This window comes from Panthera leo, chromosome B2 (assembly GCF_018350215.1).
Source record: "Panthera leo isolate Ple1 chromosome B2, P.leo_Ple1_pat1.1, whole genome shotgun sequence".
Classification (NCBI taxonomy): Eukaryota; Metazoa; Chordata; class Mammalia; order Carnivora; family Felidae; genus Panthera; species Panthera leo.
The window spans coordinates 102155947-102181101 of record NC_056683.1 but is presented as its reverse complement, the minus strand read 5'-3'; the positions used below and the strand labels follow the sequence as shown (position 1 = coordinate 102181101).

Genomic DNA, 25155 nt, shown 5'->3' with positions numbered 1-25155 from the left:
GTTGGGCCAATGTTTATTGACTCCTAAGTGTCAGGTCCTGCACTGAGCACAAAGACACCGCAGTCTACCTCGCACATGGCTTATATCTAGCAGGGTCTCTCAACTTCTCCAGCTGGAACTCTGTCGTCTGTGAAACAAAGGAAATGGGCGTCATGCTCTCTGCAGTCTCTTCCAGTTGGCATGTGCTGAGTCTTTTTTCTCTGTGGATTTTCAATTCTTTATTCTTCTCCAAAGACTCAGAGTCTTCATGGTGATCTTTCCCTCTTCATTAAATTATGAAATAATTTGTGAGTATACACACACATACACATAAACACGTCAGTACGTATATACACATATATATGTATATAGACAAAAATCTATCTCCTAAATAAAATTCCCCCATTCGATGTATGCATCACACATTTTTTGAGAGTCACTGAGGAAAGACACTATGCTGTTTGTGGAGGCATATATACACAGATAGGCATGTTAAACAGCCCCTGTCCTAAGAGACAAAATATATTCACAAATTATAACATATCAGAATCCTACCTTTAGAAGGAAAAAGAAAAATCTTCAGTTAATAGGACCAGAGAAGGTTTCTCATAGACAGTGGAGCTAATATGAGCCTGGAAGAGGGAATAGAATTTTGGTAAGCAAAATGAAAGAAAAGAATAAGGTATGGGCAGAGGAAAAGAATAAAGATAGGGTTTCTGAAAAAATACTGGCTATGATGGACATTTCACGTGTGAGACAGGAGAGATGAGGCCATATGTGAATCAAAATGCCAAGTTCAGGTGCTAGAACATTATGCCCTTGGCTAGTACTGCCTAAAAGCATATAATGCAAGCCATATATATATATATATATATATATATATATATATATATATATATATATAGTTTTGAAACTTCAGTGGCCTCATTAAAAAAGATGAAAAGAACAGATGAAATTAATTTTAGTGACACATTTCCTTTTACCCAGTATAAGCAAAGTATCTTCTTAACACATACACAAAATAAAGCATTTTTAATGAGATATTTTGTATTCTTTTTATATTATGCCTTTGAAACCCATTGATGTTTAACCCTTTCATCACGTCTCAAGTTGTGTTTATGGCTTCTGACTAGTGACTCATACTGTGCAGTACAGCTTCAGGCTACAGAGAGTTGCCGCTGGGTTTTGAGATGGAGGGTGGCTCGGTGAAAGCAATTTCTCTGGCAGCTGAATAAAGTTTTAGGATGTAGGAACGGAGGGAGTACGTATGCATGTATGCAGGAGACAGGGAGATTGATCTTGTTGAAATTATCTGTGTTTGAAGAGACTGTGGTGGTCAACTCACCGATTACACGTGGTTGAGAGAAATGTCAAGCCTACACAATCCAACTGAAGCAGAAAGTAGCGAGCCATAGGCCAATGCACACAAAGAAAAAGCAGTGTTCCTGATTATCTTGCTTATCTCACTAGACTTGATCCTCAATTTAACAGATGTGGATCAAACATCTAATACTGAACTGTGCCATCTTTGGGGGTCTATATATATGTGTGTGTGTGTATACACACACACACACACACACACACATATATATATATACACACATATATATAAATACACACACATGTGTATATATATATATATATATACCCCCAAAGATGGTATATATATATGTGTGTGTGTGTGTATATATATATATACACACACACACACATATATATATAAATACACACACGTGTATGTGTGTGCGTGTATATATATATATATACACGCACACACACAGTTGTAAGACAGTAATTTAGCAATAACATGGGGAAAATGGACATTTACACAACAAAGCGCAAAAAGTGTTTTTGAATGCTTTGGGAACACAAAAGAGAGAATATACAATTCTGCCTGGAAGAATCTAGAAAAGATTCTTGGGGGAAGTGTCACCTGAGCTGAATATTGAAAGATAAGCACAGTGTCTGCAGGTACAAAGAGGAGAGCAGAAGGAAGAGCATGAGAAAAATTAGGAAACTACCTGGCATGTCTTGGAAATAATGAATATTTGCCAAAGTTAGGGTCTGTGTGGGCTTATCACAGGAAATGTAGCTGGAGGGGTGCCTGGGTGGCCCCGTCAGGTGCACATCGAACTCTTGACTTCGGCTCAGGTCATGATCTCATGGTTAGTGGGATCAAGCCCCACATCAGGCTCCGCACTGAGTGAGGAGCCTGCTTGGGATTCCCTCTCCCTGCCTCCCGGTCCCTTCCCTGCTGGTGCGTGCACGCTGTCTCTCAAAATAAATGAATATTTAAATAAATAAATAATTTTTTTTTAATGAAGATGGAAAGGTGAAAGAGAAATTGGGGGTGGGGGAAGGTCAACCTCTAGCTAAATGTAGTGTTCACTGTGCTACAGAGACCTCGAGCATCATAGGGGAGAGAAGTCACTTCCAGAGCCTACAGGTGTGTTGGGCAACAAGGCTTTAGCTTGAAAAACAAACGCAAAGGGGTCGGCTTCGAGGAGAGTCATATGGAGACAGTAGCTTGCACATTATAACTCCGAGTACTGACTTGGTGTCAGATGTCATGATCTGCCTTTTCGCTGAAAAGTAGTCGACACTTCGCTAAACTGACCTTTTCTGGCCAATAGCGAACGCAGTCGCATTATCGTCTGGGTTCATAGTTTGAGCATATGAGCTATCATTGTTAGGGGTACAATGTATCTCTTGGAGGTGAGCTTTTGCTATTTGGCAGTGAGAAGAAAGCTTCAGGGGAAAATCACCACTGCTTTTTTTTTTTTTTTCTAAAAGCTACAGATGATGGAGAAATATGCCTGTATTAGTTTTCTAATGCTGCATGACAAAAGACTTCCAACACGGTAACATAACACAGCACCCATTTATTAGCTCACAGGTCTGTAGGTCAGAAGTCCAGGTGGTTCAACTGGATTGTCTGTGGAGCATCTCACAAGGCTGAAATCAAGCCTCGAAGTCAGCCTGACTGGGCCCTTATCTGGAGACGGTGGGGAGGAATATGCTTCCAAGTTCATTGTTGTGGTTGGCAGAATCTAGTTCCTTGTGGTTGTAGGCATGAGGTCACCTGTTCTTTCTGGCTGCTGACCAGAAGTCACTCTCAGTTCCTGGGGGCTGCTCTCCAAATCCTTACATCTTCCAGCTTGCAACAGCATGTTGCATCCTTGTCTTGCTTGCACTCTAAGCTACCAGCTGAAGAGAACTTCCTGCTTTTCAAGAGCTCGCCTAATTGCATTAGGCCCACCTAAATGATTTCCTTATCCTGCGGTCAACTGATTAGCAACCTTAATTGCAGTCTGCGAAACATAATCTCAGGAATAACATCGGGGCGAAGGTCATGGGGGATGGGAAAAATCCTTCCCTGCCTACAGTGCCCTTTACCATCTCGTCAGAGTACATTTCAGATAGATCCATTTTCTTTTCTTTGTTAATTGAAAGAAGCTGTTTGGGCCACTTTACCTGATGAAACAAATAAAATTTCTGTGAATGTCTGTGAAGGGACCGATTTTCTCCTGGCTGGGTGATTAAGTAGGTGGGCTAAAACTGTATGTGAGTTTAAGGGAAAAGGAATAAAATAAAAGACACTTTCATTTCTGACAGGATGGTCAAACAGATACTCTGTATCACACTTGCTACTGAAATAACTAAAACGTATGCTGAAATAGCTAAAGGATATGTCTATCCTGTAAGTATATAATTATATCTATACGACTACTTGAAAGGAAGGAAGGACCAGAGCCCCAGAGTGAGATAAAATTGGGAAACCTGATTGGCGAGTGAGTTCCAAAGTGAGGATTACTCTGAGAATTTCTGCCAAACTCTAGAATCCTTTTTCTTCCACTTTGATGGTTTTGCAGGCTCAGCTGTGAGAAAAATCACAGGAGCTGATCAGTGCAAGGAGTCTAAACCAAGACAGTCATAAAAATAGTATTCTAGAGGATTGTACTGCCATCGTAAGAATGAATTAGAAGTAAGCCCAAATATTCCACAAGGAAATCAATTTTGGCACAGTGTAAAAGGACAGAACTCCCTGAAGATTGACAATCACAAACTGGTTCTCTCTTGAGTGTGGGGTTCTAGTTCATCCTACATGTGTGGTCCCAAAATCCCCAAGCAGGATCCCAGAGGACCATGCCTTCTGGCAACTGCAGAAGCAAATTTGTAATTCCTTCGGAAAACTCAACCTCAACCCGGGCTTCAAAGAGTACCAAAAAATAAAATTCCTTGGAAAATGAACAACCCAGAATGAGAATCACAGAACAAACAAGGAAATAAGACGTTATGAGTAAAACAACAAACCCAAAGGTCTCAGATAATGAGATTGTCGACACAGAGTATAACATAGCTATGTTTAATGAAATCTACCAAAAGGTTGGAAATAAGAGCAGGGAACATGAGACCATAAAAAATAACCAACCCTACTTGAACAATATTAGATTCTAGAAAGTAATATGCAATCATTGAAATTTAAAATGCAGTGAATGTACTATCCAAAAGATTAGATACAGTGAAGATAGTGAACTGGGAGATAAATCTTAAGAAATGAACTAGAAAAGAAAAAAGAAAAAGAAATGAACTAGAATTCTGTCCAAACGGGTAGAAAATATAAAACGTAAGTTAAGAGTTATAGAGAATAGAATGAGAAGGTTTAACATAAATCTTATCAAGAGTTTCAGAAGGTAGTAGAAATAACATAAAAGAGGAATACTCAATGTGATAACGATTCCTATTTTTTTTTCCAAATTTATTGAAATATATGAATTCTGAGAACCAGGAAACCTAGTAAATCCCAATTAGGATAAATGAAAAGGTTTCTTCTACACTAAGACCTACAGTAAAGCTACAGATCACCAAAGTGAAAGAGAAGATCTTAAAAGCAGAGTGAAAAGTTGGTTAAGTGTCCAACTTCGGCTCAGGTCATGATCTCACAGTCATGAGTTCGATCCCCGTGTCAGACTCTGTGCTGACAGCTCAGAGCCTGGAGCCTGCGTCTCTCTCTTTCTCTCTGCCTCTTTCCCCACTCATGCTGTCTCTCTGTCTCTCTCAAAAATAAATAAAAACATTTTTAAAAAATTTTAAAAAAAGAAGAACAGCTTGATTGTCAATTTTGAATCAGCACCAATGGAAACTGAAGACAGCAGTATTAATATATTTAATAGAACGTGCTTCAAGAGAATAACTACCTCCCTTGAATTCTATACCCAGTCTTCTTTGTAAAAATAAGCGTGAAAAAAGATGTTCATATTTAAACACAAAGCCAGTGAATTTTCACCTAAAGACTTTTCCTAAAGGCAATTCTATTTCAAATGAAAGGTAATGATCCAAATGTTTATTGTATAAACAATAACAATAGTAAAACTGTCTCTAATTAGTAAGGGGAAAATTCAGGCTAAGATGATAATCAAGCTGAAACTAAAATAATATAGCTGTTAAGAGCCCAGGCTTAGAAACAATAAGATTCTTGACTCTGCCACTTGGTCAAGTTTCTTTTTTTTTTTTTTTTTTTTTTATGTTTATTTATTTTTGAGAGAGAGACAGAGCACAAGTTGGGGAGGGGCAGAGAGAGAGGGAGAGACAGAATCTGAAGCAGGCTCCAGGCTCTGAGCTATCAGCACAGGGCCCGACGCAGGGCTTGAACCCACAAACCGTGAGATCATGCTTAACCAACTAAGCCACACAGGCGCCCCAGGCAAATTTCTTTAAATGGCAAATGAGTATGACAGTAACCAACTTCACAGAGCCATTGAAAGCGATCATGTAGGTTAAGTACTTAATACTTAAATATTAACTTAGTGTGGCTGGATACTAAGTGCCCAATATGTAATGTCCACCACTGTTACTCTTAATGATTATCTGAGAGAATTTTGAAACTTTTGTGTTGATTTGGTAATCAAAAAATCCATAGGATTCATACAAGTGCTTAGCACGTGACCCATTACCTACCACATGTAGGCACGGACAAAGACTCTCTCCTTGACTAAACTCCAGTCAGGTTCCCTGGAGCCCTCTTGTCATTGAGGCCTCAACCTTAGTCTGTAAGAATTGCAGACACACAGCCCTAATGACTTGGTCTACCCTCCACTCCCATCCCCTCCACCACAAACACACACACACACACACACACACACACACACACACACTCACACACTAAAAGACTTGCACAAACTCTAGCAAGGCTTCTGGCAGCCTAAGGCCATATGCCTAAGGTGACCCCAGCCCTCCTAAAATTGCCTGCCCGCAACAGCTCGGGGCTGTCAGTGGAATTTACTGTTTATTCCTGCCCAAACCTGCCATGTGCCCATGAACTCCCTCTTAAAGCAGTTACTTTAGAAAACTTATCATTATAAAGACTTTCTCTTGACCTTTTGAGATATACATCTACCACCCACACCTGTCTCCTTAAAGACCCAGAAATGCAGACCTTCAGAGAGGGATAGCTCTCACCCTTGTGCCTCTCAGTCCCTGGGGTGAGTACGCTGGGTGCCTTGTTCCCATTTGCAAAACTACCTCCTGTCCTGAAGATACAAGAAGCTTGTTTTGCCTCCCGGTAAAAGCACCAATTAACAAACCCAGATGGCTTCGTCAAAGTGACCAACCCCTTCCCACTCTGTAATTTTTCACTCTCCTGACTCTGCTAGGGCCCTTCCGTCCCCACTCCCTCATCCCCCCCTTTAAACTCCCAGTCACCTCTACCAATTAGAGTGGAGCTCAGGTCTATACTGAGGTGTCTCCCCTGCTGCAGTAATAGCACTGAATAAAATCTGTCTTTACCACCGTTAGCTAGTGTCCAATTTTGTTCTTTAACACCACTCCATAAACGCGAGCTTTATGATGACATCGGAGCACATGGCCCTGGTGCCTCCTGGTGCTGACTGCTTTACCAGCGCCTGTGTTCTTTTGTTCTGGAGGTGATTACTAGCTCAAGAGCTCTTTACTGAACACTAAACATCCTAAAACCTGTTTTGAAAAAGGACGGATTTTGGAAGAGAACATTTTAGTAATGTACTCTTTTAAACTAAGTTTCAAGTCACTCGTGGGCTCAACAGCTAACAAATCCTTCAGAAATTAGATCATCTTAGTGGAGAAAACAGCGAAAAGAAAGAAGCACGACCTCTTTTTCCCTCTGGGAAGAAAAAAAATTGAGGAAAATATTTCCTCCTTCGATACGAAAGATCACAACCTGTGTTTTCGGAATGGGAGGAAATTGTACTTCTGGCAAAAGGAAAATGAGATGCAAGAAGGCAGAGTGAGGCAAACAGTGGATCAGTGGTTGCCTAGGGCTAAGGGGAGAGATGGGGATGCAGGGGAGGTGGGGGCCACTCCAGGACAGTGTTTCTTTCCAGGGTGGGAAACATGTTCTACAATTGACAAGTGGTAGTTGCACAACACTGAGTATGCTAAAATCCACTGAATGTATACTTTTACATGCGTGGGTTGCATGGTATGTGAATTATGTCTCAATAAAGTGGGTACCGGGGCGCCTGGGTGGCTCAGTCGGTTGAGCGTCCGACTTCAGCTCAGGTCATTGATCTCACAGTCTGTGAATTCGAGCCCCGCGTCGGGCTCTGTGCTGACAGCTCGGAGCCTGGAGCCTGCTTCGGATTCTGTGTCTCCCTCTCTCTGTCCCTCCCCGACTTGTGCTCTCTCTCTCTCTCTCTCTCAAAAATAAATATTAAAAAAAATTTTTTTAATGTTTAATGTTAAATCAGCATCATTTTCAGTCATTATAAAAGAAATATATAGTTCAGTATTATGGAGATTAAAAGAGAGGAAAAGTCACTGCACAGAACATTTAATCAGCACTCCAATCAAATAAAAATTAATGATAAAAATACCACCATATTTTAATTTAGTTATGGCACTAAAAGACATTTTATGTACATTATTTCTTTGATCCTCACCAAAAACAAGACATTTGTGAGAAAGGAAATAAGATTTGGAAATTGACTTTCTGTCGGGTACAGAATATTACACTTGATTTTACTGGGTGTGACAAGTAGAACTAATATTACTATAAAATTGACTTTGGCTATACAAGGCAGAGCTTATCCAGTTAACTTGACCTTTTTAACAGCATGAGCCTAAAGTACTGGAATGACCTGCTTGGACGATGTATATTAACTTAAAATACCTGTATACTTGTCACCTCTCCCACTTACACTTTCCTATATAAACACAAGATGAGAGAAGGAAAGATTCTACTTCTAAACTCGCCAACAGGACGATTTATTAAACTCCAACAACCATTTAATGAAGCCAGAAGAAACTTTAGTGGGAAAAACACCCTTCTTCTATAAACATTAGTTACATATAGCAATGAGATACTGAGATTAAGACTAATTGGAATTCTATGCCAAAATAAAATTCAGTTCCCATCTCTTTCCTTAAGACATCATCCTACTAAATGAGACCCCTGAACAGAAGCAGAATTAACTGGCTCCTTTTAAGTTCGATAATTACAAATGCAAAATGAGTATCTTCCTGCAGACAGAGAGCCAGAGGACTACTCAAGCTAACACAATAATGGTAGCTGTGTGTGATAAATTATGTATGCATGATATCAAAAGCTGAATGGCGGGGAGAAATGGAGAACCCATTTGAAAATTTGGAATTTGCTCAACGCCACTCCTGCAGTATTTCCCAGGAGCGTAAGTGCTAAGCACAGCGCGGTCATAAGCTCTACAGTTCTGTATAATTTATCAACTTTTTTCCTTTTCATTTCTAACATTGACCCTTCATGGTTAACTGAAGAAACAAAGAGCTAAATAGCTTCCTCAGCCATTTGATAGAGCAATTATGAGCATCCTGACTGATACATTTTCTGCCTAATCTACTAACAAATGGTGTCCATTTTCCTCTTAATCTACACCCTGTCTCCACATTCGACTTGACACGTGCAGAACGCTCCTTTCCATGCCCTTGTTCTTGCGCCCCTCTTCATTTGTTTCTTTGTCATTACAGCTCTCTTATGTGATCATTATAATAGGAGAAAAGCGAATTCTTTATGACAATTTTCCTCAGCTGCCCTTGGTTAATTTTTTTCAAAATGTGATTCCTATGGGTTCTCTGACAGCTGGGCAAATTGAAAGCTAATCAGTAGAATCTTTCTGAAGTGTCTGTATCTTTTCAAAGAAATTTCGTGTCTTAGAACGAGAGGATTGGTGTTCCCGGTGATCGGCAATGTAATGTGATAGAGCCATCTTGAAGGGGGTCCAACTGTTTAAAACTGGGGGATGATAAGAAAAATTGAGATTTACCTCAGGCACTAACTTCCCCATGCTGCAATTGTCTTTACTTCCTCAGACATTAATCTGTCATTATAAGAACACTCATTTAGTGGTCTTCTGGTGGAATCCCTTAGGTTGAGAGAACTTTAGACCCAGAAGGTCTGAACTCATCCCTTGAAAGCCCTTTGTTTCTTGGGTGGAAAAAAAAAAAAAAAAAAAAGATCTGGGAGGTTAAATGATTTACCCATGATCACATAGCAGGTGAGTAGCAGGTTAGTTTGAACTTGCCTGGTTTTGGGGTGCCTGGGTGGCTCATTCAGTTAAGCATCCAACTCTTGCTTTTGGCTCACATCATGATCTCACGGTTGTGAGATCAAGCCCGGCTTTGGGCTCTCCACTGAGCATGCAGCTTGCTTGGGTTTTCTCTCTCTCCCTCTCATTTTGCTCCTCCCCTGCTCTTGCACACACCCTCTCTCTCAAAATAAATAAACATTTTTTTAAAGAAAAGATGTGGTGTAGGGGCGCCTGGGTGGCTCAGTTGGTTAAGCCTCCAACTTCGGCTCAGGTCATGATCCTGTGGTTGGTGAGTTCAAGCCCCACGTCGGGCTCTGTGCTGACAGCTCGGAGCCTGGAGCCTGCTTTGGATTCTGTGTCTCCCTCCCTCTTTCTCTGCTCCTCCCACACTCGTGTTCTGTCTCTCTCTCTCTCTCTCTCTCTCTCAAAAATAAATAAGCTTAAAAAAAAAGATGTGGTGTAGATACACAATGGAATATTATCCATAAAAAAAGAATGAATTCTTGCCATGTGCAACATGGATGGATCTAGAGGCTATAATACTAAAGTCAGAGAAAGATAAATACCATATGAGTTCACTCATATGTGGAATTTAAGAAACAAAACAAAGAAACAAAGAGTCAAATAAAAAAACCAGATTCTTAAATATAGAGAACAGACTGATGGTTACCAGAGGAGAGGTGGGGTAGGGGGAAGTGGGTGAAATAGGTAAAGGGTTTTAAGAGTACACATATCAGGGGGTGCCTGGGTGGCCCAGTCGGTTGGGCATCCGACTTTGGCTCAGGTCATGATCTCGCAGTCCGTGGGTTCGGGCCCCATGTCGGGCTCTGTGCTGACAGCTCGGAGCCTGGAACCTGTTTTGGATTCTGTGTCTCCCTCTCTGCCCCTCCCCTGCTCATCCGTGCGCACTCTCTCTCTTTCTCTCTCTCAAAATAAATAAACATTAAAAAATAAAAAAAAAAAAGAGTACACTTTTCAGGACGAGCACTGAGAAATGTATGGGATCGTTGAATCACTATATTGTATGTACACCTGTAACTAATATAACACGGTATGTTAATTATACCAGAAATACATACATACATACATATTTTAAAATAAATAATCAATGAAGGACATTATACGTTAGAAATGACCTCACTTCTCCATCAATGCAAGAAAAAAACCTAAACGGACTATAAGGGAAAAAAAAAAGTTGTAAGTAACATAGCAACCAAAAAAAAAAAAAAAAAACCAGCAGAAGAAAAGAAAAAGAAATGATACAGTGAATATGAAAACCGCTTTGTAAAGTATTGAAAACATTACTTTTCTGTAAGAACAGCACCTTTCATTTTCATCATCATTATCATCGCTTACTAATATTTTTCCTTTGTTTTATCAGGTACAAACCATCCCAAATGCCCCTGTTGCCTGCCCCTCCATGGAAACTCTTTTCCTCTTTTACTTTTTTTCACCTCCCCATCTTCCACTTCAAGTTCAATGGCAGGTAATTTGGGTGGAGTTAAGTGGTTTTGTCTGCTCTCATCAATCAATGAACAAGTATTTATTAAGAGTCTCCCAGGTGAGCATCCAGAGTTCTATGAGTGGCATTGCAATCAAGGGGCCACATTCTTTGGGGTCAGATAATTCTGCATTTAAATTCTCCTTTTGCATTTACCAGCTACATGCCCTTGGGTAAATAATCTGCTCATCCCTCTGCTCTTCGGCTTCCATCAGAAAAAATAAAATAGATAATACTTCACAGTGCCGTTGTATAACATGAGATGATAAATGTGGGAGAAAGTAACAGAGAGCATATGCTCAATAGATGTAGTTCCCGTCCACTTCATAAGGCTGTTACTAAATGAGCTAATGCTCAGGAGACAGTTATGCTTTCCTTGGAATAATTCTGCTCTGTGAGTTTGGTTGTTTTTAATGAACTTCGCTGCTATTGTTTCTGTTATTGTTTTTACTGCTACCGGGGGCTTGTGGCAACCATGTCTACAAGCTTTTGAGCAGCGCTTGAACATATCTTTATTATTATTATTTCTGAGTTCCCTTATTTCTTTGTTTCAGCTTGGGAATCATTTCTTTTCTTTGCTTAGTGCTGCTTTGAAGAAACAGCCAGATGTCTATGCAATTTGTCGTTTCTGGCCATGTACTCTGTTCTTTAGATACTCTGCTTTGTTCAGCTAAGATACCGTGTCTATTAAAGCTTTAGTAGTCTGGAGAAACTATAGTTGTGCCGTTCTTGGCACACCAAATGAAAAACACTGAGAGATTAAAAACTGGAGATGAAGGGGGCCTTCTGTGTCACTATAGGTCTTTAACCTTTTTCTATACATAAAAAGAAATAATAAAACTTTAAAAAATTGCCTATTACCAGTATGACTGCTGTGATGTAAGATTTTTAAAATATCCATTAAAGTTGGCATAGCCAAAAGAAGGAACTTTGGATCATTTAACCTTCTTCCCCGTTTAATACTGTTTTTGGTAAAACTTTAGATGGTGTGGCTTCTCTTTGGTTTAAATCCTCAGACCAAGAGCAACAACTCCCAGCTTTTAAGACTCAGGCAGACCCTGAAGCACTTCATGATGGAAACCAAAGAGGCATCTCGAATGTGAAATTCACCAAGGACCTTTGGTTCCCTGAGCAGGGTTGATTCAGGGGACGCTAGGGGACTGTCTCTTAGTTTATATATAGTCTGAGACTGATTACAGAACAAAATGCGATTTCACTTCCCGTGTCCTGGAGACGCTTATTCAGAACTACTGATTTGGCTTCCGCATTTCTCAAGAATTCCAAGGGATTTCAGCCTAACACAATAAGTGTTCATTTTTTGTCTCTCTTTTTGGTAATTCTTTGCTTTGCCATCTTGCTTTGAGGAGAGAATATAGTGTTACCATTCTCATATTTCACCGTAATTTCCATTGAAAGTTATTTATATTAGAAATAGGCTTACATTTTCCACAATCCAATTCTACTATTAATGAGAACTGCACTTACTGCATTCTCTTCTTCTTTAAAATGCATTGTAAGCGGGGCGCCTGGGTGGCGCAGTCGGTTAAGCGTCCGACTTCAGCCAGGTCACGATCTCGCGGTCCGTGAGTTCGAGCCCCGCGTCAGGCTCTGGGCTGACGGCTCGGAGCCTGGAGCCTGTTTCCGATTCTGTGTCTCCCTCTCTCTCTGCCCCTCCCCCGTTCATGCTCTGTCTCTCTCTGTCCCAAAAATAAATAAAAAACGTTGAAAAAAAAATAAAAAAATAAAATGCATTGTAAGAACAACTACATCAATCTCCCGAAGGTATTTGTTATGCTTCATTTTTGTCAAGTGCCCAGACATTCATTAAGTTCCAACCCGCGTTATCTTACTGAAGGCTCATGTCATAACAACCCCGTGAGATAGACATCATTATCTTCATCGTACAGATGAGGATACCCAAACCCAGAGAGTTGCAGTTATCAAACTAAACCAAAGTGTTACTCGGGGGTCTTTGACTCCCAATCCAATGGTCTTTGCACTGCATCAAGGATGACTCATTCATATTAGCTGAGCGCTCGAATTAAAATTTTAGTTCTCCTCAGCACCCGAGTAGACTTGAGGGCGTGTAATGGGCCTGCCACAAGTAGAGGAGGCAGTGTAAACACATGTGTCAAGAATGAGGTTTCCCAAAGAGAGAGAAACCCCCAGGGGGTCTATTTAAGGCATCTCAGACATAAGCTGCCCTGGCCGGAACAGCTTATCCCACAGAGCAAAACCTCCATGGTAACACCTGGACTTATCATAAAAGGACGGTCTATAGGTGGAGTATTGGAGCCTTTGAGAATGAAAGATCCTCAGTGGCGGTAGAAAAAATTGTAGCTCCTACCCAGTCTGGTTTCATAACCTACTGTTTACCAGATGGCACGTGCATTGCAGTAGAGAGCTTTGAGAGCTTCGAGAGCTTCCTTGTGACATTCTCCTGAATCTTGGGCTAATTCCTCAGCGGCCTCCATTATTCCTCAGTCCTTTTCTTTCCTGCCTGCCAACCTTGAGCAGAGTGAAGCCGTGAGGTAGCTCCACAGCCTTACTCCCCCTACACGCAAATGTCTCTCCCGTGTTAGCTCTAAGCCCAGCAGTTACCCTCTGTTCCCATACTTACCGACACGATGGGCCTGACCCACTCCTCCTCACTAATGGGCAGTATATTGGGATTTCCTCCTCCAAAATCGGCATCCACCAGGATCACCCTCCGTGGGAAGGTATTCACAGGATCTGAAAGTCTTGGAGGAAATGTAGGAAACCCATTCCAGGCCAGTGAGGAAGCTGACAAAAGCAGAGAGATGAGAGCGAAGAGGGATGAGAGGCAGCAAGGACGCTGGCCTGAAGGGCACAGAGGCTGCTGCTGGGGAGTAATAATAATACGGACGGAAGCTGAGTCTCCAAGCTGGAACCTCGGAAGGAGGGGCCCGCACTTTCAAGAAGAGATTGGACTGGGTCAGCAAATAACCAAAAACGGGAGGGCAGAATAACTTGGGTGAGGAAGAATAATCAGACTATATGGACCATAGGAAATGCGCCAGGAGAATATCCCCAGATGTTAAGGGAGGCATCCTGTGCCTCAGAAGGCAAAGCAGGAAGAAATTAAGGAGGGAGTTTTCTAAACTTCGTATCTGAAGAGGAAAACAAGACAGTAAAAAATGGCTAAGTTTTGTGTGTCATTCACTCCACTGTAAAACACACACACACACACACACACACACACACACACACACACGATGCAAGATTAATTCAGACACGTTAAAATGGAATCTCTGAAGGTGGTAGCAGGTGTGCATTTCCTAAAGTTCCTGCAAGCTCCCGATAGAGAACCCCCAGCCTAGAGAGCAAAGCAGATAGATTCTGGGCTCAGCGCCTTTTCTTCTTGTACGTCAGTGAGCAGGTCTAGCCCACTGCTGTACTCAGATAGGGTTTATCTGAGAATTTCCTGAACTACCTCTTTCCCTTCTCTTCCCCATCTTACCTACACACAAGGAAAGATGTTCGAAGTGGTAACCACAGGCTCATCGAGTCCCTGCAAAGACCCTTCTTACTGCCTCCTCTCTGCTTGTGTCCTCAGCCCTTTCTCTCCCCACCCTCAGCTCCTATGTCCATCCAGGCCAGCCTTCCTTCGCTTCTCAAACTGGCCAAGCATTTTTCCTCCACACTATTTTCGTGCATGCTGGTTCCTCTGCCGTTGCCCTGTCCTCCTTGCTTCTCATCCTCGGGTGTCAGGCCAACTGTCACTTCTTCAGCAAAGACTGAATAGGTTCCTCCTGTTATTCTCTCTCAGTGGATCCTGTTCCTTTGTTATTACCGCCTGTGAATATATGTGAATCCTACGTTTGCTAGTCAATATCTCTCTTCTCCACTAGACCATAGACTCCCATGTTGCCCACTATCTCTTTAGCACCTGGTACACAATATAGCACATAGGACATGTTCCATAAATATTTATTCACTGTGTGTTGGATGAATATGGCTCTTACCTCCCTCTTTTGGGATTCCTTTCTCCAGCCTCCTCACCAGATCATGCACTACATTCCACAGACAGAGCATGCGTGGGGAGGGGTAGAGCAAGGGAGACACAGAATCTGGACGAGGCTCCAGGCTCTGACCAATTGGCACACAGCCTGACGTGGGGGTTGAACTCACAGACCGCGAGATCATGACCTGAGCTGAAGTCGGTCGCTCAACCAACTGAGCCACCCAGGTGCCCCTCTTCCCCCTAGTTTAGTATTTGCTCTTATAACATGGGCCAGGAAAAGGAAGACAAGTTTTGGTAAATACCTGTTATATCATGAACATAGTTAAGTTTGGTATGGGATCTTTTCTTCATGAAGCATCACTTCCCATACAGCCTGTACTCCCACCCCTCCAAGGCTTTGTGACAATCCACAGAGCCTATTAGAGATGACTGCTGATGAGTCCCCTTCTATCCCTTGTCTCTCAGGCTGCAGAAGTCCTGAAGGTTGATGGAGGGCCATGCTATTCAAACAGCAGGCGTGGCTGAGACAGAAGCTCCTGGTGCTGGGAAGCCTTGCCGTTGGGAGTCTCCTGTATCTAGTCGCCAGAGTTGGGAGCTTGGATAGGTAGGTAATTAAACACATACTCATGCCCATGTGACTTCAAGTGTCTCTTGATTTACCCTTCCCTAGGACATAATCTTAAATCCATCCATTTGTTTTCCTCTCTCAAAATTCCCAGGAAACACACTTTTCTGCAGTATTGATTTTGATTTATTGAGCCTTTGAAAAAAAGAGATCCAAGTTGCTCAAGCCAAGGTGTTCGTCAAGATCCATTTGTATTCTGTGTGCGTTGACATTTGTTTTCAGAGAAGGGATAAAGCAGTAAAAATGTCTTTTACGAGAGCTCGGTGTGGTCTGTGTGCATCTGGTTGTTGACCTCTAGCCATAGCAAAATGGTGATGTTGTATTTATTTATCTTCATTTTGAAATTTATGAGTGAGCAATTAGTGTGCTACCACAAGAGTTAAGATTATGTATGAGCCTGTAAAGTAGCTCATCAAGTTTGGAATCCATTGCCTTGGAAAGATGGCTGTAGGCTTGGGGAGTTTTAACCATGTTAATTAGGTCTGGTTTCAAGGAGCTGAAAGCATCAGAGGAGGAGGCTGTCGCTCAGAGTAATTGCCCAGAAAACAATGGAAAATCCATGGAGAGGAAATTTACAGCATTTTGGCTGTAAATAAGCAAACAGTTGAGAGATGATACTAGTCTTACAGAAGTCCCAGCAATATCAGCTGGCTTGACATTGAGTGGCTCTGGACCGTCCCACATTTGGTATGATTGGAAAGGACAGAGAAGTTAATTTCTGAAATGCAAAGTTTCCTTCTTTGCCCTTTAAAATCAAGTCTTGCACCGGAAAGACTGAGGAATTCAATTCCCATTTTTCATGAAAATGCAGCCACACTTAAAACTACCTTCCTTACAGTTCTCCTTTTCTAATCTCTAGAGCTTATCAATTGGTTATTTAACAAATAATGTTGCAGTGGTTTTTATTTTCCTTCAGCCAGTGTCAATTTGGGGAAAGTGAACCCCTCTGATGCTTTTCAATTCAAAATTCCTAAGTAAACTTCCCACCCAGTGGTTTGCTGACTATGAGAAATGGTAGTATCCAGGCTTATCACTGACTTCAAGTAGTTTTCTAAAGTAGTACTTAGTTATTAGTGAAAAGCTTGGAGGTGGGCACCATTGTCCTAGGTGCCTACTGGAATTTTTATGTCCAGGTCTTTCAATACCTTTAGTTAGCTTCCAACCATTTTCCTTTTATTGAGTAATTGATCTAATGATCATTAACATATTAGTTACTTTGTTGATGACTTTTTCGTTTTTAACTTGGTCTCTAGTCTCCAATGGGGTAGCTTTTACAAGGAATTGAACTGTTTGGTGGGCTTTCCCGAAACCTCTCATTTGAGAGTTTGAACAGATGATGCCTAAAATTGACAGGCACTTACTTAGGCCTATCCTTTAGTAACTGAGGACCCTGCTCTTTGGGAGGGAGGCTGAGCTCCAATACTTCTGCTCCTCCTGGTCCTAAGATTCCATGTTTTTCCCATGTCTGAGGCCCATGCACAGAACCTACTCTTCAGGAAAGGGAAATAATATATTGTCTCCTATTGTGAGTCAGGAAGTCAAAAAAGCAACTGTTCTGCAGGGAATGAGCTCCCAAGGTGGAAGATAGAAAGAGGACAGGAGGAAAGAAGGAAAATGGCCCTGTTTCAGCCTCTCAGCCAGAGTTCCGCAAGAGAATTAAGTCCTTACAGAAAAGGCGTGGATTGACTATCTCTTCATTTCTCCCAAGGAAGGCACAAGCCTCATTTTGGATGCACAGGCGAGAAGTCCATCCATTACATTCAATGGATGCCTTAGGGAATTAGGGCTTAATTTTGAACCAGAACCCAAGATGAGCTAAAAGATGAATTTGCAATATCCCAGTCAATGTGACAATAAAAAATATCGTTGTATGTGTTGCTACTTTCATATCTTCCATTTAGAACTCTAGCGTATTAATCCTATCAACGAATCTATAAACACAAAATTCACGCTTCCCCAAAATATGTAATGTAGCACACCCCATTATTTTTGTCATATTCCATATTTTCACGTTTTCTACAATGAGCATGGGTTGTTTCTAAAATCAGAAAAAACAAACATCACAAATAATATGTGAGTGTAATTTTCCATACGCATTATGACAGACGTTTGGACAGGCCAAACCCTTTTCCCTCAATTCTTCGGAATGTGTTGGTGAAGTTTTTCTCTTCTCCCTTTAATTATAAACATCAGAGAAGATAAGAACGGTATAATAGGGTCTCTGGGGAAAAGCAAGAGACAGCCTCATTGCCACAGAGAGGGGAACATAGACTCCAAATAATTAGGGTAACTAGAAGCTTCAGTTGGAGGAAGCCGTCCTGACTAATACTATACCCTTTAACAAGAAGGCTAAAATGCCTTCTCAGATAAACTCAGGGATGTTATAATGAGTTTCAGCTAGATTCCAGACTGTTACCCAAAAGGAAACTCAATTTGCCACCCATATTTATTGGCCATGCCAAATCAAGCCGGGACTCTAGTCTGGTATCATTATGATCGTTACCACAGCTTTCTCTCTGTAAAAAGCAGTGGTGGTTGTTCATTATTTAGGGCAATGTTGAAGTGGAAATCCTCCTTTCTGGTTCCATCCATCGCATTCCTTCCTTCGCGAGCTTGAGCGCTATAATTTACATGGGTTTGGCAGTGAGGACCTGAGGCTTCCTGCCCTGCCAAAGTCTTGTTGATTTCTGGTCCAGGGCAGGGGGGCGAGGGGGTAGGTGATAGATAGCACTTGTTGATGGCATGGGGTTTGTTCCTACATTCAGCAAAGCAGAAACATAATCTTGGCCCCTTTAGATAGAAAGAGAAAGAGAAGCAGAAGAAATATAGTACTTGTCTAGCTGTCCCCAAGGCCAACGGCAGAAATTCTCATAGAATGAAAAAGCTCAGCAAATGCCAGGATTGGATTTTTGCAGGTTGATGATACAAATAGCCACGGGCAGAGCCTGGGACCTCTATCCAGATTACATCTCAGGGATTTTTAAGAGCCACATGAAGGCTGCTGAGCTGCAAGAAAATAATACCACATGAAACCCAAAAGACGCGGCTTCCTAGCCACCCTTCCGCCTCGCAGCTGAAGATTATAATCTCCTGCCTCTCACGTCTTCTAAATGATGCTAACTCATGGGCTGTGAAAAGGCTATTAGTATGGCTGGTGTCGCTTGTCTGTCCTGTACTGTGAACATAAGTACACGCTGTAGTCAATTAAGTGCTTGGTGAATAAAAATTTTAAGGAGCACTAATAAAAATAATCCCATCAATTATGTGTGCTCCATTTAATACAGGGTTGCTTAAAATAAAATTTCCCAAACATATGTTCATTATGGATTGCAGCGGGCTGGGAACCAGTAGTCTTATGTATGCATTTAAAGTCCTACTCTGACTAGGGAAGCAGAAAAGTGACAAGTTAGTTGCAATGAGCTTCTAAGAGCCTCTTTCTGTTGCTTTCAGGCTACAACCCATTTGCCCCATCGAAGGACGATTCGGAGCCCGCAGCCAGGCCGAATTCCCTCTCCGCGCCCTGCAGTTTAAGCGGGGCCTGCTGCACGAGTTCCGGAAGGGCAATACTTCCAAGGAGCAAGTTCGCCTTCATGACCTGGTCCAGCAGCTCCCCAAGGCCATTATCATCGGGGTGAGGAAAGGAGGCACAAGGGCCCTGCTTGAGATGCTGAACCTCCATCCAGCGGTGGTCAAAGCCTCTCAAGAAATCCACTTTTTTGACAATGATGAGAATTATGCCAAGGGAATTGAGTGGTATAGGAAAAAGATGCCTTTTTCCTACCCACAGCAAATCACAATTGAAAAGAGCCCAGCATATTTTATCACGGAAGAGGTTCCGGAAAGGATTTACAAAATGAACTCATCCATCAAATTGTTGATCATTGTCAGGGAGCCAACCACAAGAGCTATTTCTGATTACACTCAGGTGCTAGAGGGGAAGGAGAGGAAGAATAAAACTTACTACAAGTTTGAGAAGCTGGCAATAGACCCAAATACCTGCGAAGTGAACACAAAATACAAGGCGGTAAGAACCAGCATCTACACCAAACATCTGGAAAGGTGGTTAAAATACTTTCCGATCGAGCAATTCCACATTGTGGACGGAGATCGCCTCATCACGGAACCTCTGCCAGAACTTCAGCTTGTGGAGAAGTTCCTAAATCTTCCCCCGAGGATAAGTCAATACAATTTATATTTCAATGCTACCAGAGGGTTTTACTGCTTGCGATTTAACATTATCTTTAATAAGTGCCTGGCGGGCAGCAAGGGACGCATTCATCCAGAGGTGGACCCCTCTGTCATTACCAAATTGCGCAAATTTTTTCACCCTTTCAATCAAAAATTTTACCAGATCACTGGGAGGACATTGAACTGGCCCTAAGATAATAAGTCATATAACACTATGTGTTGTGGCTGGAGACTCACAATGTCTCCCCTCGATTAAAAATATGCACTTTTCTTAGACACAGCTATCCGAGTCATTTTTCCATGTATACTTGTACATACACAGTGTGTGACCAAATATACGATCAATTCTTTTTCTATTGAAAATTGACAAAAAAAAAAAAAAAAAACGAAAGTTTGCCGTCTGAGTAGTTGCATCTTTTAAGCTATTGACGAAAAGAAAAGATGGTGGTATTGGGGGAAAGTGACTTCAGCTTATCCTCAAAGAGTTAGTCTTCCTTTGAGTCAGAATTTGTCGCCCGCCATCTTCATAGATTTAAGCCAAAAGATTATGTGTGAAAACGCACCGACGGCTGTGAAGCGTCAGGAGGTAGAGGATTCAGTTATGCATTCTTTTCTAAGGGAAAGCTGGCTCTCTAATTCAGAGACTGAATTGGTGCCATGAAAACAGAAAATACTATTTTCTTATTATTTCAAAGAATGTCTTGTCTCATGAACTTGACACTGTTCCAAAGTTCCTGTGGTGATTTTGCACTATTGTTTTCTCGTAGAGACCCATGGTGTCTGTCACACGTGGCATGTCAATCACACATTCGAAAGTTAAGTCCTTTCACTTCCATGTCCTACGTCCACAAAGAGAAATGTCATGTACATACTGTATATTGTTGTAAATACTGGTTTCACACTAAGTAATTCTATTTTGTAAACTGAATATGGCTATTTAATTTATTGTGAAAATTAAATTTATTGTGGTATTTAAAAATGGAATGGATTAAAATTACTCTATGTGCAACCTTTTTATTCCCCCCCTCCTTTTGTTTTACGTGCCCCCTGCTGGCTCCCCAAATCAAGGCTGTTTGTGTGCACGCCAAAGGGCTTGGAAAGATGCGCTGCTCAGTTAGATTTCTGTACCCTTGTGAAAATGCTTTTATGGAGTGGGGTTGAGGATCTTAAAGAAAACATCTCAGCCATCTGGAAATCTAGTAATACAGCCACGTCAAAGAATAGTAGCCGCTACTCCTGCTGCAACTTTGTAACAATTAATTTACTTGCAATTTCACCACTGTGAGGGGGAGAGAGACAGAAATACTTTAACATAATCAAGGCATAGAAGAATCACAATTTCATTTGAACCTCTAATCAGAGTCAGACCAGTAGAGAAATTAAATAAAATAAGATCAGAAAACTTGTGTGGCCTCTGTACTGAAAGCTGCTGATGCTTCAAAAATGAATACAAACTGCCCCCCCCAAAAAGGAATACAAACTCTCAGAACTCCCTCTTTGAGATGAAAATATATCAGTCTCCTCAGAAACGATCAAATGCGTACTGTTGCTCTTACTAACATAAACATATGGCTCATATTTCCAGCCAGAGAAATTAATGCTAAATTGGGTGCTTGCTAACATCAGATACACTGTACCATGCTTAAATATAATTCAGAAAACCATGAAAAGAGGTATCAACCACAAGAACAAAAAGAGGGATTTTTCACGATCATAGCTGCTCATCCGGTAGAAAACGTTTAGGGGAGTTTTACTCCACATCACGTTGAGAGTGCCTAGAGAAATCAGCAAATGACCATGGGTTCCCTTTGGATTGTAATAAGCGTTGATTTTCTCCATGAGTTGTTTATTCTGTCCAGTGATTTGATGGTGAACTTACCTAAATAAATAGCCCTTTCCCCTCTGGTGTTGGTATATATTGCTTCTCAAGCTACAGCCTTAGTAATCATCTCTACTGTTTCAATTAGCAATGATGCCGTTCTCTCAGCATGGGATGGACGTGACTCCAGCCCACGCTGACAGGCCAGCTTCCCACTCACTGCGCAGCGACTCTGGAGAGCGTCTCGGGTCTCAATTCCAATCCCTTCTCCCTCAAGCCGTGAATGAAATCAAACATACGGAATGTAGCATTTGATTTCCTTGTGCCTCAACTCTCAACTAACCATCAGAGTAAACTCCGAATGATACGTTCAAGGTCATAATTACATGCTATCATTAATTCTATTGTAACTCTTTCTAGAATACCGCAGCTAATACAGTTTTATACCAGAACTATCAAAGTATACCCCAGTGGAACAGTGATGTTTCAAAATCTTAGCCGAGGTATTCCACCAATAAAATTGAAAAATGGCAATCTTGGGGTACCTGAGTGGCTCAGTTGGTTAAGGGTCTGACTCTTAGTTTCAGCTCAGGCCATGGTCTCACGGTTTGTGGGTTTGAGCCCAAATAAATAAATAAACTTTAAAAAAAGTTAAGAGGAAAACAGCAATTTTTTCCTAAACAGAGGAATTTTTTAAAAATAATGAATAGAAATTTATCAGTGATAATTTTTTTTATTAAAATGTTTTTAATGTTTATTTATTTTTGAGGGAGAGAGAGTGTACAAGCAGGGGAGGGGCAGAGGGAGAGGGAGACACAGAATCTGAAGCAGGCTCCAGGCTCCGAGCTGTCAGCACAGAGCCCGATGCGGGGCTGGAACTCACAAACCGTGACATCATGACCTGAGTCGAAGTCGGACGCTTAACTGAGCCACCCAGGAGTCCCCCAAGTTTTTCTTAATTTTTGCTAATGCTACCAATAATATATATTAGAGTTTATTCTGAGATTCTATTTGGCTTATACTGACTTTGCTAATTTGTTATTTTTGGCTCCATAAGCCATTGTTTCTTCTTCACTCTCAGCAAAAAAAAGTTCTGTGATTTCCAATTGTTTCGCTTTCTAAGTAACTTTGAGAATTGTTTTCAACCTTGGAGCCTCCCCGCAGAGACCTAAAGCAGGAGGCCTGGCCTGGGAAGATGTTTTGGAGGTAGGTTTCATCTCCCTGAAAAAAAGAAAAAAAACAGCCACAGCCACTGCTGGTTGAGCAACATAGAAGTAAAAATCCTATAACTTCATCGCATACTTCCGCTGGAGGCTTTAAACCTCCTTGTTTAGGAAAATGTTTCCTGTTGTCATCAAACAGGCAACAGACCTCTAGAGAAATCCTCTAGATTTATGTTGGCTCCACCAGGGTTCTCTTTAATAAGTAACTCCTTTTACATCGTGAAATCTTTGCATTCCTCCTGGAGGCTTGGTGGCACCATACAGCGTTGTGAAACAGTTCTAACTGCAAAGAGCAAAAAAAAAATTTAAGCAACGGTAAAGTTTCTGATGGACCGAAAGGCTGAAATAACACCATTTTGGAAGCTAAGAAATTGCAATTACAAGTATACAAACTGGAACTGGAGTCCTGAGAGATCAGAGAGAAAAAGAGACCTACAGTAACCCCCTGGACACACAGCCCCAGTACAAGTCCATCACCTAGTCACCTGAAATCACCTCACAGAAGCACTTTTCCTATTAACTGCACTGTCGTATAGGAAACCTCTAAGACATTAGGGCCTGTGCTCATGGATGATAAAGCAATGGCATGTAAACCAGCATAATCACATCTGATCTTAGATTTGGCAACTTTTATGTTGAAGGACTAGCAAGAACAATCACTAATTGCCACTAAGGCTGATAGGGCCTCACGAGAGCACTGTTCGTGGTGCCACGCCTCGTACAAGAGCCCTACTGGGCCCGCAAGGCCCTTTGAGGAGCCTTACCTGGGACACGGGAGGCATGTTGCTGCAAAGGGAAGCCCAGGGAACCAAGGGTAAGGGAAGCCCAAACTCCAGCCCTGCCAATAGCTTTTGCTTTCTCCGATTAGCAGTGAGCTAGATTGGATGAGCCTAATTTGAGGCTCTTCATGAGCCTAATTTGAGAAACTTCTGGGGATGGACAATTTCAAACGATCATAAATAGTGTCTTCCCGCCAAAGACTTTTGTATTCTCTTGGCACACTGAGCAGCCATTTTCCACTCAGGAGAATGGTCTACAGTATAAGCAAAAAAAGAAAAGTTCACAGAAAACATTTCCCCTAAAAATGACTAAATACAGCCAAATCTTAGCAATTCGGACTAACAAGGTGAAAGTACAGAATATTTTCAAGCAAATTCATTGCAATGATTCCCAAAAGGATAAGGTGCGAAACTATACTAACATACTGAAAAATACCTAATTGCACCTGCTTTACTAAATAAAAGCCTCTTAATTGGCTTTTTTTTCCCCAAATCGGTGTTACTCAAGTATTTCAAAACAGTCTGTTCTCCTAAGTAGGTTCCTCAGGCCCTCGAGCATCTGTTTATCAATTTTCATAGCAAACCTTTCCTTTATAGCTAGACTAAGGATGAAATTTAGGCCAAACTAGGATTCTTTGGTAAGGTTCTAATAAAGGGTGCCTTACTATACATCCTACAAAATCAGTTTTGTTTTGTTTTCACACTTTGCACTTTCAAAGATTTCTTAACGATTACATCTTATTGTAACTTTTCGGCATAAGAGTGCTGCTTCTTAATGATGCCAAATGAACTGGGGAATTGAAGAGGAAGAACTGAACTGAGAGCAACATGCATTCCCATAGAAAGCACCTGACTGGTATTCCAAGAACAAGTGTCTGTTATGCAAAGGCAGCTCAGTAAAGGGGTGTCTGGGGGGCTCAGTCGGTTAAACGGCAGGCGCTTGGTTTGGGCTCAGGTCATTATCTCACAGTTAGTGAGTTTGGGCCCCTGTGTTGGGCTCCACTCTGGCAATGCAGAGCTTTCTTGGGACTCTCTCTCTCTCTCTCTGCCCCTCCCCTGCATGTGCTCTCTCTCTCAAAATAAATAAACTTAAAAAAAAAAAGCAGTCCACCACAAGGGGGAGTGGTTCCCAGTAGACTGGTAATTTTACAAAGACGCAGCTCACCTCCAAAATTCTGAATACACAGATTTCTGCTTTACCTGTCCTTTTCAGACAGATGCAGCATTGCTGGCTTTGAAGATGGAGGGAGGGGCCACAAGCCAAGAAATATGCCAGTGTTTAGAAGCTGGAAAAGGCAAGGCCTAGAACCTCCAGAAGGGAACACCTGCTAACACCTTAATTTTAGCCTAATGAAACTTGTGTTGGATTTCTAAACCTACAGAAATGTGGAAGTAGGTGTGCATTGTTTTTAAGCTGCTAACTTTGTGGTAATTTGCTACAGCAGCCATAGAAAATGATCATAAGAAACAAGGAGAGGGGGGGCCTGTGTGGCTCAGTTAAGCATCCAGCTCTCGATCAT

General features: G+C 41.6%; 1 protein-coding gene across 1 annotated transcript in view; it reads left to right on the top strand.

Annotated features, from left to right (window-relative positions):
- HS3ST5 (heparan sulfate-glucosamine 3-sulfotransferase 5) overlaps window positions 1-20088 on the top strand; it is a 153952-nt gene extending 133864 nt beyond the window's left edge. Inside the window, exons 3-4 of the mRNA XM_042937377.1 lie at window positions 15467-15605; window positions 19077-20088. Of these exons, the coding sequence (XP_042793311.1) occupies window positions 15499-15605; window positions 19077-20007 (1038 nt within the window). The 5' untranslated portion in view covers window positions 15467-15498 and the 3' untranslated portion in view covers window positions 20008-20088. The remainder of the gene's footprint in view (window positions 1-15466; window positions 15606-19076) is intronic.
- The last annotated feature ends 5067 nt before the right edge of the window (window positions 20089-25155 follow it).